Source organism: Jatropha curcas, chromosome 5 (genome assembly GCF_041381405.1).
Source record: "Jatropha curcas cultivar XTBG-Jc1 chromosome 5, XTBG_Jcur_1.0, whole genome shotgun sequence".
NCBI classification, from domain to species: domain Eukaryota; kingdom Viridiplantae; phylum Streptophyta; class Magnoliopsida; order Malpighiales; family Euphorbiaceae; genus Jatropha; species Jatropha curcas.
Window position 1 is genome coordinate 29178274 of NC_143155.1, and position 14137 is coordinate 29192410.

General features: G+C 35.1%; 3 protein-coding genes across 5 annotated transcripts; all 3 read right to left on the minus strand.

The window, feature by feature from the left end:
• Positions 1-1600: 1600 nt before the first annotated feature.
• Positions 1601-3681, minus strand: LOC149496556 (uncharacterized). The gene is made up of 3 exons (XM_089721986.1): positions 3521-3681; positions 2723-3237; positions 1601-2564 (listed from the first exon to the last, which is right to left on the minus strand). Exons 1-3 carry the CDS (start codon positions 3674-3676, stop codon positions 2336-2338), a joined length of 900 nt encoding a protein of 299 aa, XP_089578112.1. The 5' UTR covers positions 3677-3681; the 3' UTR covers positions 1601-2335.
• A 268-nt stretch (positions 3682-3949) lies between these two features.
• On the minus strand, positions 3950-7444 carry LOC149496557 (uncharacterized). Its single transcript, XM_089722169.1, has 6 exons — positions 7193-7444; positions 5986-6494; positions 5385-5577; positions 5125-5189; positions 4809-5019; positions 3950-4497 (listed from the first exon to the last, which is right to left on the minus strand). The coding sequence occupies exons 1-6, from the start codon at positions 7361-7363 to the stop codon at positions 4138-4140; spliced, it is 1509 nt and encodes a 502-aa protein (XP_089578295.1). The 5' UTR covers positions 7364-7444; the 3' UTR covers positions 3950-4137.
• A 1729-nt stretch (positions 7445-9173) lies between these two features.
• Positions 9174-13432, minus strand: LOC105643009 (denosine deaminases acting on tRNA). Of its 3 annotated transcripts, none has more exons than XM_020682892.3 (10): positions 12465-13412; positions 12188-12308; positions 11750-11937; positions 11475-11609; positions 11081-11194; positions 10517-10686; positions 10362-10438; positions 10160-10279; positions 9968-10055; positions 9174-9632 (listed from the first exon to the last, which is right to left on the minus strand). In XM_020682892.3, the coding sequence occupies exons 1-10, from the start codon at positions 12634-12636 to the stop codon at positions 9522-9524; spliced, it is 1296 nt and encodes a 431-aa protein (XP_020538551.1). In that variant the 5' UTR covers positions 12637-13412; the 3' UTR covers positions 9174-9521. The 3 variants fall into 3 exon arrangements, with proteins under 3 accessions (XP_020538551.1, XP_012083426.1, XP_089577130.1); XM_012228036.4 differs by having other exon boundaries at positions 12486-13388; XM_089721004.1 differs by lacking the exon at positions 9174-9632 and having other exon boundaries at positions 10148-10279; positions 12465-13432.
• Between the last annotated feature and the right edge of the window lie 705 nt (positions 13433-14137).

The following is a 14137-nucleotide window of genomic DNA, read 5'->3' on the forward strand; positions in this document are numbered from 1 at the left end:
GTTCTCCCCCGTCAGTCGTCAGTACATACTCATTGACTGGATATCTAGTAGATGGTTGTCAGACTGTACTAGATCTTCTTAATGTTTGAGAACCTTCTGGAGCTGGTGGCTGAACATGAACACCACAGTCTTCATCTGGTTCATTTTCATTAGGAACTTCTGGATTTTCTAACTCCGGCACTTGTTCTTGTAGAACATTTTCCTCATCTCCAATTTGTTTGCGGTCTATTGGAGGTACTCTCTGTATGTATGTTGAGTCTTCATCAGATCTATTGGCACTCTGCTTTAATATCTTCAATAGTCTGATCTTCAACAAATACAGCATCACGATTTCTTATAATCGTCTTCTGGATTAGGTCATAAAACCTATAGCCACATTGGTCTTGGCCATAGCCAATGAATACACACCATCTAGTCTTGACATCAAGCTTAGACCGTTCATCCTTCGGGACATGTACGAAGGCTTTGCATCAAACACCCGCAAATGATCATAGGAAACATCCTTTCCTAACCATACTCTCTCTGGAGTATCATACTGTAGAGGGAAACAGAGTGAACGGCGAACTACTGTGAGTAACGCTTCACCCCAAAATCTTTTAGACAACTTTGCATGTGAGAGTAAACATCTGACTCTCTCCATCAAAGTTCTGTTCATCCTCTCAGCCAAACTGTTCAGTTGCGGCGTCTTGGGATGTGTCATTTGATGTCGAATGCCATGCTCTTTGCAGAAAGCATCAAATGGCCTAGTGTATTCTCCACCATTATCTGTCCTGATACACTTCAGCTTCTTGCCTGTCTATCGCTCAATCATGTTTAGAAGACTTCAATGTGTATACCCAAGTCTTCCTAGAATGGTCATCGATAAATATCACAAAATATCGATTTCCACCATATGACATCGTCAATGGTCTACACAAATCTGAATGAATCAGATCTAATACATTCTTCATTCTAGAAAGAGGGGTAATCTTGAAAGCTACTCTGTTGAGCTTTCCCGCCATACAATCAGGACACTTGTCTAGGTGAACTTCATCCAATCCAGGTAGTACGTTCTTTCTTGCCAGAGTTTTCTTACTCATGTGGCGTAGTCGTTTATGCCACAATTCAACTGTACTGTCATTCTCCGCTACACTCAAAGTGTCTTGGGAGAGTTTCGCATGCATCACGTACAGCTTTTAGTCTTTAGCTACTACAAATGAACCTTTTGTGAGCTTCCATTGACCATTTCTAAAGGTGCTACAGAAACCTTCATCATCAAATCTGCCAACCGAGATTTGGATGCATGCTCTAAAGCCCATTTCTCATCAGTCTTCTCTTCCGGTTTAGTTCAACTAAACACAAGCAAATGCATTTTGATTACCATAAGGAGATCTCTCATTTCTCCATATATGGTAATTCTCGCCATTTAGACTAATCATTTTGCTTGTCCATTTTGACTTGCGCAGAATATCATCACCAACATAAACCGTATACGTGAACAGTAGTATACGTGAATAGTGACCATGAATAGTAACAGTATACTCGAATAGTAACTGTATGCGTAAATAGTAACTGTACACGTGAATAGTACTATGCGTCAATAGTGCTGGGCTTACTTGACGGACTCAGCAACAGTAACGCCAATAGTACTGTTCACCATCAACTTTGAGTTACTATTTTACTATTCATCACTAAGTCGATTCTGCAACGTCTTTCCGAGCGGACAGCACCAATGGATTCGTCGTAATTTTCTCTTCATCGTGATATATTTATTTTCAAAATATATCTACGGATCCGGTACCGCTATCTGACCGGCCTGACCTGCCGAAACCTTCGGCTCTGATACCACTTGTTAGGATATCGACTCTGATACCAGTTGTTGGGCATCAGCTCTGATACCACTCGTTGGGCCCTTTTAACCAATTAAGAGAAAATAATTACGGCAGCGGAATAATAGAAATGGGACACACAGAAATTTACGTGGTTCACCCTCAACTCTTTTAGGGCTACGTCCACGGGACAAACTCCGAATATTTCTTCCACTATTAAACCAATAGTAGGTACAAAGAGAGTAATACAAAAATAGTGGCACACAAAGTGTTTCCCAAAAACACCCCAAAATAATCTCCTCACTATTTTTCTCTCTCCTAGTTTTAGGAAACCCTTCCTAAAACTAGATAACTAACTCTCTACATTTTTTTTCTTCGTATTTCTGCTGTGTGTATTGTGCGTTCTGCCTCTGCCTCTATTTATAGGCAGGTTAACGCGTAGGAATGCCGTGTACAACTCTTTCCAGTTGCACCGCCCATGTGCTATCACTGTTGAACTGGCTGCTCCTATTTTTTTTTTCTTACTTTCACACATGTGGGTCCCATTTAAGTGGGCACACCACAACAATATATAATCTGGCATTCCAGTCATATTTCTTGGATACATTGCAGAGCATAAGATTGGACCTGAGATAATTAACATTAGGGTTACCTTTCCAGTAGGCATAAGGTATTCTATCCTTCCACTTAATCCTCTTGCTGCCTTCTATTATGCCCTTCAGCATACTTGTCCATGGTTTTATATTCACTTCAGCCCTGCAAAAAGATATATAAATATTCTATTAAAAAACATATTTAACTGATTTATAAATCAAATCAAACACCCTCTAAGCCTTACTTTTTTTTTTTTTCCTTGAAAAGAAAAAAATAAAAATATTGACATTTTAGGAAAGGAAAATATAGCAAGGCATTACCAACCCCAGAAACTCCAATCAGGGAAAAGAACGACCGGTGCACCTCTGGTTCCACAGTACTGAAACATTACCGGCAGCGACGTGGCATTGGATCCTTGGTAGTCGTTTCTGTAGATCTGCGGTCTGTCACCGCAATTAAACATAAGCTCTAAGTCTGGTACCTTGCCAGGGTAAAACATAAGAAGCTGCAAAAAGCCCCATATAGTGAACACGTCCCTCGTCTGAAATGCGTCATTATACTTCTCCACATAAATCTTGCCATTAACAATCACCAACCTAAAATCTGCAGATTCTTTAGCTTTTTCCACCATCTCTTTTGATATTCCAGAACTCTTCCAGGGCCGTAGATCTTCGTGGATCCACCGGAAGTGGTCTGGACACGTAGCAGTCGATGATTGATAATTGGTTATGCAATTTGTTGACATGCTATTGTTGGTGCATTTAGGCTGAGGCCTTTTAAGTATATTGGATACAAAACTATTCATCTGAAGAGGACCTCTTGTTGTAGTCATAAACTGAAAATTAAACCAAGAAATAAAATAATGAAAAATTTTTCAAAATTTTACTGTCTCCCCTAACTTTTTAATTTCGATTCTGCTATCGAAGAATCAAAACTCTGGTTTCGCAAAAATCATCCACTGAATTATAAATATTTGTTAATGAAAATGTTTTTTACAATTGGAGGGATTACCGGAATTTAAATTAGTTAAAAGACGAATATTTTATCAATGAACGACTATTTTTTTTAAAGAAAAAAAATACATATATCTGAAAAGAGGAATGATTGCAGTAACTTACAACGTAAATCCAACAAATGAAAACACCAGTCAAGAGGATGAAGAAGAAGAGTAGAAAAACAACGGGTTTGCTAGCATTCTGGCTACCCTTTGAAGAATGAAGAGTTTTATTGTTTGCAAGATCTGCATCCGATTTTTCTGCCATTGGAATTTGCATATTTAGACTCCATTGCAATTCATAAATAATCTCCAAGATTGGACATAATAAGAAACAAGTTAAATTCAGATAAAGTTAGATACACTGATTGTACAACAATTTAAATTTTTGGTTGGACTTTCCTTTTTAGTTTGTACCAGTCATATGTTTCCATTTATTTGAAATCTTCCATTTTTCCCTTGGAGAAATGGATGTTCAACCTGGCCTAAAGTAACGTCCTCAGTTTCATAAAATTGCACATACGGATATGGATGAGCTCGTACACTAAGCCCGTCGATGAAAAAGATCTGAATATCGTCATTTCAACAAAACAAATGTTTCCTTATTAGTATTCTAAAATTTTACATTCTATATATAAATTTAGAAGTTTGCAAGAACATATAGAAAGTTGGAGACTACCAAATAAGAAAATAAAAACAGTGAAATGCTCACACCTAATTAAAAAAGAAAAAAAGTGTCGTTTAATTTTTGTTCGAACTTTGCCAATATTCATTCTCCAACATCACCACCTGTGTTGTGATATTTTCTTTCGTGTCAAAAATAGCTTGAAGGGAATGTTGGTCGTAAGGAGGAGGCATAGAGCATGGAAGTGTATCGCTTGGTGACTTTATCATTGACTCCGCCATGAATTTTCTCCATACACCATTTTTTGAGCATGCCGTTGACTCCAAGCACATCTCAACACCTCCTTTTGGTATTTTTGGTTTAAATTTCAAGAGTTTTGCATACTCTGTTAACGTATGAAACATGTATTCGTACACGTTCTCCATTTTCAGATTTTCCTTGATAAATTTGCTTCCTCCCTTCCCAATGGCTCGTGCCTGTGTAATTACGGATAAAATACATTAGAATTTCTAAATGGAGAGAGAGTTAAGAATTCAAATGCTCTTATTTAGAAGTCGATTGGATTAATTTATTTGTCAAATTTCCATTGTTTCGCTGAGAAAACTTAGATTATAATCCTGGAACTGATAGATTTTATGACAGCCTCAACTTCATCATTTTAGAACAGAGAATGGGATTTTTTTTCAATTCCACCATTCTTATTGATAATGCAATATTTAAACCTTTTAAGTTAATCTTTATGGAAATAGAAATATGCCGTTGTTGTGAGAAAGGAAGTTAAATATACCTGGCGAGGGTGATTATTACCCCATTCGACGGCAAACTTGATATCTCTGCACTTGTTTGTGTTTCTAACAGGCCAATAGTGCTGCATCGGAACCATACCTCTCATGAAGAAATCGTAGAATTCAGGTTTTATGAGCAAAGTCATGGAATCACAGGCTAATATATACTTGTGACTCACTGACCATCCAATTCCTTCTATATATATTTTATACCTTCACCAGGATTTTAAAACAACAACAACAACAAAAAAACAATCTTTCAAATTCAATAAATGTTGAAATTGACATTGATTAATCATAGATGATCCTATTATGTACCTGTGGGTGCATTGGTCTTCTAATTTGGAATGTTTATATCCTTCCTTTATTTCTTTTGCCCAGTCCTGTAGGTACAGTATAGATATATAAATATGCAATGGATCGAATTTGTATGATATATGAAAAAAATGTCCAGAAAAATCATTATTATTTATCCCTTTATTCCAAAATACTTATCACATTGGATGTTTCAATCCTTTAAAAAAATTATTCAAAATATAATAAATATATAGAAACAGAGAGAGTAATATTTTGCTAGCCTGTCTATAAAGGCGAGCATTCCAATCATGCTTGTCCGAGACTTTGCACCTCATAAGGTCTCCCCTGTTTGAGGACACGTATGGGTTCCCTCTCCAATAGGCGTAGGGTACCCTATTCTTCCACTTGATCTTCTTGCTTCCTTTTATTATTCCCTCTAACGTATTTTCCCATGGTTTTATATTTGTCTCAGCCCTACAACACAAACATAAGTTTAAAATTGTTATTAATTTAACTTAATATTATTTAAAAAAATCAACTCAATGAAATTTTTGAAAATTGAAATGAAAATTTCTATTTAGTCACTCGAGTTTGACTAAAATTATTAACTCATCCCTACTATTTAATAAAAAATCAATGATTCATCCTGAAATTTAATTTCATGAAACTATTTAGTTTGTCATTTAATTATCAATTTCACCGTTAAATATTTTGTATATTTGGTCATTCACATTTCATATGATATTGATATAATGCTATGAGACTATTTAGTCTCTCAAATTTACTACATATTTTTTATAAACCCAAAAGGACGAATTAATAATTTTGTGCAAACCTTGGGTACTAGATAGTAAAAATCCAAAAATGAATGTAAAGCATTACCAACCCCAAAAGGACCAATCAGGGAAGACGATGTCCAATGCGTCGCGGTGGCCACAATATTGAAACAGTGGTGGAGGCAACGTGGCATTCGGTCCTTGGTGGTTACGTTTTTGAATGATTGGTGTGTCACCACACCCAAACATCAGCTCTAAGTCTGGTACCCTGCCAGGGTACAACCTCAAAAGCTGCAAAAATCCCCATATGGTAAATAAATCTCTCGTCTGAAACGACTTTTGATATTGTTCCACATACAGCTTGCCTTGAACAATCACAAGCCTAAAATCTGTAAATTTTCTAGCTGTTTCCAGCGTATCTCTGGAGATTCCGCTACTCTTCCATGGCCGTAGATCTTCGTGGATCCACCGGAAGTATTCTGGACATTTAGCATCTGAAAATGCAGGAGTTTCAAACGGCACCGTGTAATTGGAATCACAAGTTTTTGCTATGCCTTTCTTGGGGCACTTTAGCTGAAATTCAATTGAACTTTTCTGCTTTTTGGTAATAACAGACTGAAATTTAAACAAATAAAAAGATTAGGGGAGGTAGGCTCGAACTCGAGTTGACTCGGGCATTACATGAGCAACTCGCCACCAAACTAATATCTGTACCCTGATTTTTTAAAGCAAATTAGGGAGAATGGTTGTTGGTATTATGACTATAAACAATTTAATTGCACTTTGTAGAATCATAACAATTGAGTTGCGAGTTGCTTTCAGGCCTCTTTTGGAATAGTCAAAACTATAATTAATAGACACTTTATATATTGTATGGTATATAATTATTTCAATTTTAAAATAATTGAGAGATATTTGTAATTTGGGATAGTCAAAACCAAGGATATTCAAGCCTGTTGAATAAGAATTTGAAGAAAAAAAAAATTAAGAAACTCAATTATTCAACATTATGAATGTTTCTTAGTAAATGCGATAATAATTTAGTGATCAAATATTTATTTCAGAGATTAAGAAATTTCATAAAAAGTAATAACTCAAGAGTATTCAAGATATTTATTTTCGTTCTTTAATTTTTTTTCACGATTGTAAACAGAAAAGTTCTTGCCTTTTGTTGGAATACTAATGCTAAAGATTTGTATTCCTCCGCCTATGACACAGAAAATCCCTATAATTTGGTTTTATGATCGTTGTTTATGAGATGAAAAATTCAAGAATAGAGATATTTTAGCTAGACCTTGGAATTAGAAACTTACAACGTCAATCCTGAGTATGAAGACACCGACAACGAGGAGGATGAAGAAAAGGAAGACAGTTGCTGAAGCCAATCTCTTCAGAGCTCTACAAGCGGTGGAGAGATGACTAGATATTTGGTTTCCATACAGGTTTCGAAACGTTTCAAGTTTATCGGTCATTGATATTAACATGGAGCTAGAATTGGGGTTGGCTTGGCTTCTCCTTTTTGCGTGTTCGGAATGGGTGTATGGTTTTATGGAGAGAGTCACATTTCTTGCACTAATATTATTAAATATATATGACACGAAAGACTTTTCGATTAATGATGTTTATGGGGAGTTTGTGGATAATCATATCTTTATCACAAGCAATTTTTTTATATTTAATTAATGTAGACTTGAAAGATTAAATTTATCTCGACTAGATCTATGAATTTTTTTTTGCATAAAAAATCGGTACCCGGACCCTATTACCGAGCACTGATTAATTCGGCTCGGAATTTAATCATAGTTAAGGCTTTTCGCCATTCTCTGTAAATGTGTTTAGTGCGAATCAAATCTAAGAACTCTTCTCACATGTTCAGTTTGTATTGTCAATTGAGCCATAGATCTATGAGTTTATTCAAACATATGAAAATAGAAATATTTTAAAATTGCACATAAATATTTTTTTTTTTGTTAAAACTCTTTTATTTTTGCAAATTAGGAGATAATTAATTTGGCAAATATAATATTTTTGTCTAAAAATTTTTTATATAAGAAAAATGTCAAAGTATAAAGATTTCTTTATTTAATTAATTGAAAACTCAAATATTTTTACTAGTTAGGAATAAAGTCATCCACGTCTTTGTATCCCTCTACCCTCCAAATAAATATTTGATTACATAAGATTAGTTCATTATTGTTACGATAAAATCTGCAACTGCACAGCAACAACCTGTAGTAAAAGATATCGTTTCTCCGATAATCTGTTTGAGTACCAAACTTTAATAATTATTTGTTATTTAAATAAATAAATAAATAATTTAAATTTAGTCTCAATTAACGATGAGTAAAAGATTTCAAATAATTATTAATTTTTCTAATTGATTTTATTTATAAAAAAATAAAAAAATGATTTTAAAGGAAAGGTTAACAATTGTTCTTTTTCTAGGCATAAAAAAAAAGAAAAGCATAAAATTTCAAATAATTAAGGAAATATATAATGCAAAGATAAAGAAGCACAAAGAAAACAATTATACGTACTTTTTATTTTCTTTTTGGCTTTTTGGAAAATTATTATTTTTGGAAGCAAACACAATGATTTGCTACAACTTGAATACTTCTATCTATTTTCGCCAAATTTATATTAGAAGATTCAAGTAAGGGGTAGAACATGCTAATAATTATATTTATATATAATTATGAAATAAAGAGAAAAATAAATAAAATAAAATAGAAAAATAATTATTAATTTAACCCTATCATTTATGCATATATAGTAGAATAATTGGATTTGATTCATTCTCTTCTTTTTTAATGCTTCTAAATATTATTTAAATTTATGAAAATATTCATCTTTTTTTTTTATAAAGATAAATTATTCTATATTAAAATATTCGTCGAGATATTTTTCATTATTTGTTTATTTATTAAAACTCAACCACTGATTCATGTATCAATACTTTCTTTATCCGAGACGGCAGTGTGCAAGTTGCATTGACCCGGAGACCTTTACAAGCGTCCAGTACCAGTAGGCGGTAGGCGATGAGGTCCGTAGTTTTCAAATTTGCTCGATGGAATGAGGTGGGCGTAAAGTGGACCATAGCCCACATGTTATATAAAAAGACGACAATTGACGCAAGTAATTTCCAGTCGTTTCGGATAAGATCAAGCATGCGTACGTAAAATATTAATACGTTGGTTGCAAATACATTAAAATAACAATTAAATGCGTCCTTTTTCACATTAAGAATTCCACATTGTTATAATAATTCCACAAAGGGCATAAAAAGATAGAAACTCATAATAATTAGTAACCATTTGATTTATTAGCAGCAGTTATCATCAAACTAAATAAAACAGTACTGAACTACAAATACAAGTCTTGTTTACAATTACAACACCACAACCGAGTTCTCTGATTCCGTTCATTCACTGTTCAACCATCATGCGCCTCAAGTCGATCACTGAAGATCGAACATGAGATAATCCTAACTGGGAGAAGGTTAGGATTAGGATCCACCAAATGTTAGGACAATAGCTAGTTGAGTCCATAAACAAAAACGACCAGCTCGCCAACTCAAAAGTCTAATGGGTAAGCAGCACAAATGGTGAAGCTGTGGTCAGAACACCCGAGGTTGCAAGTATATTACCTCAAAATGCAGAAGGCCTCCAAGTCTATTGATTTCAATGGCCAGTTGTTAAAAGGTGGACTTCCTTTAAAAGTTCTTGAATTTAAACTGTATGCCTCAGCATTATTCTGCAAAGAAATTAAGCTAATAATATTAGTGAGACAACAATTTTATATTCATTCACAGTTAGCATCAACACATTGTCCATGGTTAATCTAGAAGATTTTTAAATTACAATTCCTCATTCACTCAAATATTCCCAAAAAGATATTAGAGCTTGTCCATAACTGACTCAGGTGAAATGATAAACTGGTATGTGTGCAACAACTCCAACGTGGAACTACATTTGTACCACATTGCAAAAAGAAACCATCAAAATGGGGAGGAAAATATGAGCAAATAAAAATTTTCAACTCCTTAATTTATCTTCTTATTTGAAACTCAGTATTCATCAACTTACAACCTTGAGTTCTCGATAAGAAATCTCCTCAGCAGGGCCTTTATGTTGCAAGTCATGCTTTAGTGTCAAGAAAACCTCCAATAATCGCCTTCTGAAATTCAAAATGATGGACTATTATTATCATAATAATTATAAACCAACAACTAACTGCACATGCCCCAGTTGAAATTTCTTGGAGCATACTTGTAGGCTTACTTGCACAGAGACGACTCAGTAGATGGAGAAAGCGCTCCTTTAGCAGAGGTGCCTTGTTTACGACCTGTCGTCCCGAGAATGACTTCATGCAAGCCAGACTTATTCCAACATATGGAATACCTAGGGATAAAAGCAAGCAGAATGCTGTGGAAAACAAGAAAAAGATATAATTTACGCAATCACAATGGGGCAATAGATTTACCCGCATGTTAAAGTAGATAAAGCAGTATCAACATGCTGAAATTCCTCAGGTGGCATAGAAGCTGCACAAAAAAGTGGCTGCAAGTGGCATCCGAGACAAGCCATTAAAACCAACTCAAGTTCACTATTATCGAAGATACTATGTGCTTGACAAACCTTGTTTGCTTGAAAGGAAGCCGTTAATTTATTTGACAACGGTAAGATCCGATCATGCAAAGTTTTTTGCAAGTGCTTCTCCAAAGGAAAATGTGCAGTGCTGTTAGGAGATTGTCCAACAGTAATTGAGGAAATATAAACAGGCTGAAGAAAGTGGGAAAGCAGAGCTCCTGTCATTTAATTAATGCAACAGCAATTTCTATTAGTTTGCAGAGAATATTTGACAAAGTCAAGAAGATTTCAAAATGCTGCATTATAATACATGTCATCAGAAATGCACGCCTAAGTGTCCATGCAAGCTTACCACAAGTGACGATATATCATGAACAATGTCATAGCCTATGCATGTAAAATGAAAGTATTCCCATGGCCACTTCAGTAACAAGAATACACCTTTATATGTTAGTGTTACATCAACAAAAAGGAAAAAGACAAAAGAATTATATTTGTAAGAGTAACATAAAACCGGTATAAAATTAAGATCAGCAACTTCACACGTTAACAAAAAAATTTATAACAAAGGCTATTTTGTGTAATATTTATTTCTTATAGCAAACAGCAAACCTTGAACTCCGAGAACATTCCAACGAGCAATCTTATCAGAGCAGCTAACTGACAATGTTGTATCACCACGACCAGGCTTCCTTTGAACCATGCCACTAAGTTGTGAACCGTTAGCTGAAAAAGTACCCAATAGAGGTAAAAATTAAAAAATGCTGACATCAAGACTAGTATGGCTTCTCTTTAAATAAATTTAGAGAACAAATGATACAGCTAATTAGCAAAAGAATTAGGTGATAAATTAGGTCCATTTCCTTCTCGATTCAGTCTTTAATTTCATTTGATTTTAGGTATAGAGCCTATGTCATGGCAGTAAGCTACAGAAGAAACAGCATTATTTAGGATGAGGGAAGAAAACTAAGAAAGGAGGTTAAATACAATTAAGGTCCTTGTGTACCATCATTCTCTTCTGAAGGCTTCAAAAGCTCATCCATGGAACCATAAAGCATCCGAAGAGGCAGAGGTGAATCCCCTTCGTTTAGAAACGTGTTTCTCCTAGACAATAAGGGTGAACTCACAGAAGCATCCCCACCTACAAAAGTCAATTTAACAATATAATAAAGCAACAAAACACAAATGCATTGGAAGCCATAAACTGAAATCCACTTAATGCGGAAACCAAATAAGATTCATTTACTTTAAATATAACAGAAGATTATCACCAAGAATTACATGGCAACTGCGAGATGTACAGATGTAATTGCCAACCCGCTCTCAGTTTGAATTTTCCTTGACTAGAAACATCTTGTTCCAAATGGAAAAGGCAGTTTCTGTCATCATCACTTTGCAACTGCTGGCTTCCATTATCATTCCCATGCTTGCTAATTTGGGCGAGGCATTGAATCTCTGAGTAGAAGAACCTATTTTAATTTCAAAAACACATGCACATGGAGGCACTTATATAGGCAATAATACTTCCACCTCAAATCTCACAAGTATATATCAGCTAAAGCCCAATAATAAACATTCCACCATAAAATAAGCATAAGGCAGACATAGAGACCGAACACATAAGTCATGAACACACCAAAACGTAAAACAAAGTATGGGCTTTATATATGATATAATGCCTTAATAGATAAGCAGCAAAAATTTTGAAGGAAAATTAACCTCATTAAAGCTCTTCGTGCAATAATTTCAGCGTGTGAATCATTGACAATGTCGCCCCGCGTGCTCAAGTGCGAGCGCCCAATGCATTTTGTTCCCGTTCCTAATGAAACTACTTCTAAATCTGCAATAGGCGCAACAGTAATCCAAATTACCCTTTAACAACACCTTCTATTTTAGCATTTGAATCCAATCAATAAATTAGAAAATAAAAAATGAAATTTACAATTTCAGTTTTCCAGATTCAACAACTTCAGAATGTTAAAGGAAAAAGCTTTACAGGTTTTAGAGGTAAAGTGACCTTGGAAAGGAGAGGAAATGAGAAATGAGGCCAAAACAGTAACTTCGCGTCCCTGAGGCTTTCCCTTCTTAGGAAGAGACTTGTATAGCGAAATCACCTTCTTTGATACCTTCTCCCCCCATTCTTTGTCTGCCGAACGACTTGAATCCATCGCTTCAATTCATGAACTGATCGGTGAACTATATATGATATAGCTATGACTCTTTGACTCTTGAAACTATATTGATAGTAAACTCGAGAACAATAGAGTCCAACCCACTGTATAAAAGCGTAAGAAAGGATTAGTTGCAGATGGAAAGAGAAGGAAGAGGAAAGCAACCCACTGCGTGTCGTCTGCTTGAACAACTTCCCTTAGCTTTCCTTTTTCGACTTGTCGTTCAAGTTGTCGGGTAATTTGATTTACAAAGAACTAAAAAACACTTCAAAGCCTACGCAAGCGCAATCACTACGAGCTGTTGGAGCTAGATTTCATAATGAGCCCACAAATGCGGGCTTGAATTTTCAATAAGTGAGTCCAATACATTCAGTTAAGGTTGTGCCTTAATTTCCGATTTGGCCCAACAAACTCTTTACTCAAATGCACAGGTTCTGTTTGCTGAGACCTAAAAGTGGAATCCAGTATTAGCAGGTCGAGAGAAAGAATTTGCAGGTCGTTTTCCCTTTTCCTATATTACTATAGATAAAGTCAACTTTATTCTTGTAAAGAAAACAGTGAGATAGAGCTCCGTAAAAAGAAGGGTAAAAATCAAAAGAGTAATTTACTGTATTAATGGTGATACTTAAAAAAGAAAGATGCAATAAATAAAGATTGCATGTGCATTAATCTACTTTAGAGCTTTTTGATTATATTGGCAGCTAGCTGTGTCTGTGTCGAAGGTAGGGATGAGGCTGGCTTGAAAAAAGCAAAAGAGATTAAGAAATAAGAATGGATTTGGGGGGTGGAATTTCAGTTTACGTAAATAATGATTGATGAGAAACAGAATATTAGAAAACAAGCAAAGAATGGAGATTAATAAATAAGCAAGAAAAGCACGTGGGACACCTACCATTACCATTTATTTATCCGGAGCTTGACTAATTTGCCAGTTCACTAGATTCATCTTCCACATGACATGACAACCAGACATCCTCTCTCCACCTAGACATCACTCATTCACAGCTCTGCTATCATTTTCTTTTTTCTTTTCTATTTTTTCTAACTTTATTAAAATTATTTCTTTTTGTAAAATTTTTCAAAAAGTTTGAAATTATTTCTAACAGGGTCATAATTTTAATTTTCAAAAATTGTACTGCCATTAAAGAACACTGTTTTTAGCATGTTCATGACAAAGCGAGTGTCCCTACTGGCTACTGCTGTTTAACAGTTAGTAAAGCAAATCTTTTACTGGGCCCAGTCCCATAGACATCATTTGTACGCTTCTTTCCCACGTCGTCGTATTAAAGATGCCGACACCACTGCTTCATTAACTGCTTATACGTGGCACTTCTTATCCGTTTTACCTGTCGGCAATAATCCAATTACACTACGCATCGTAATGGCATCTCCCTCCAGTTCATCGCTCATAGTCGCCGTTCGATCAACTGGTTTCTGACTAGTAATTAAAATGAACGGTCCACGAACCTTAAAATCTTTTAGATTTTTAAAGTGAGCG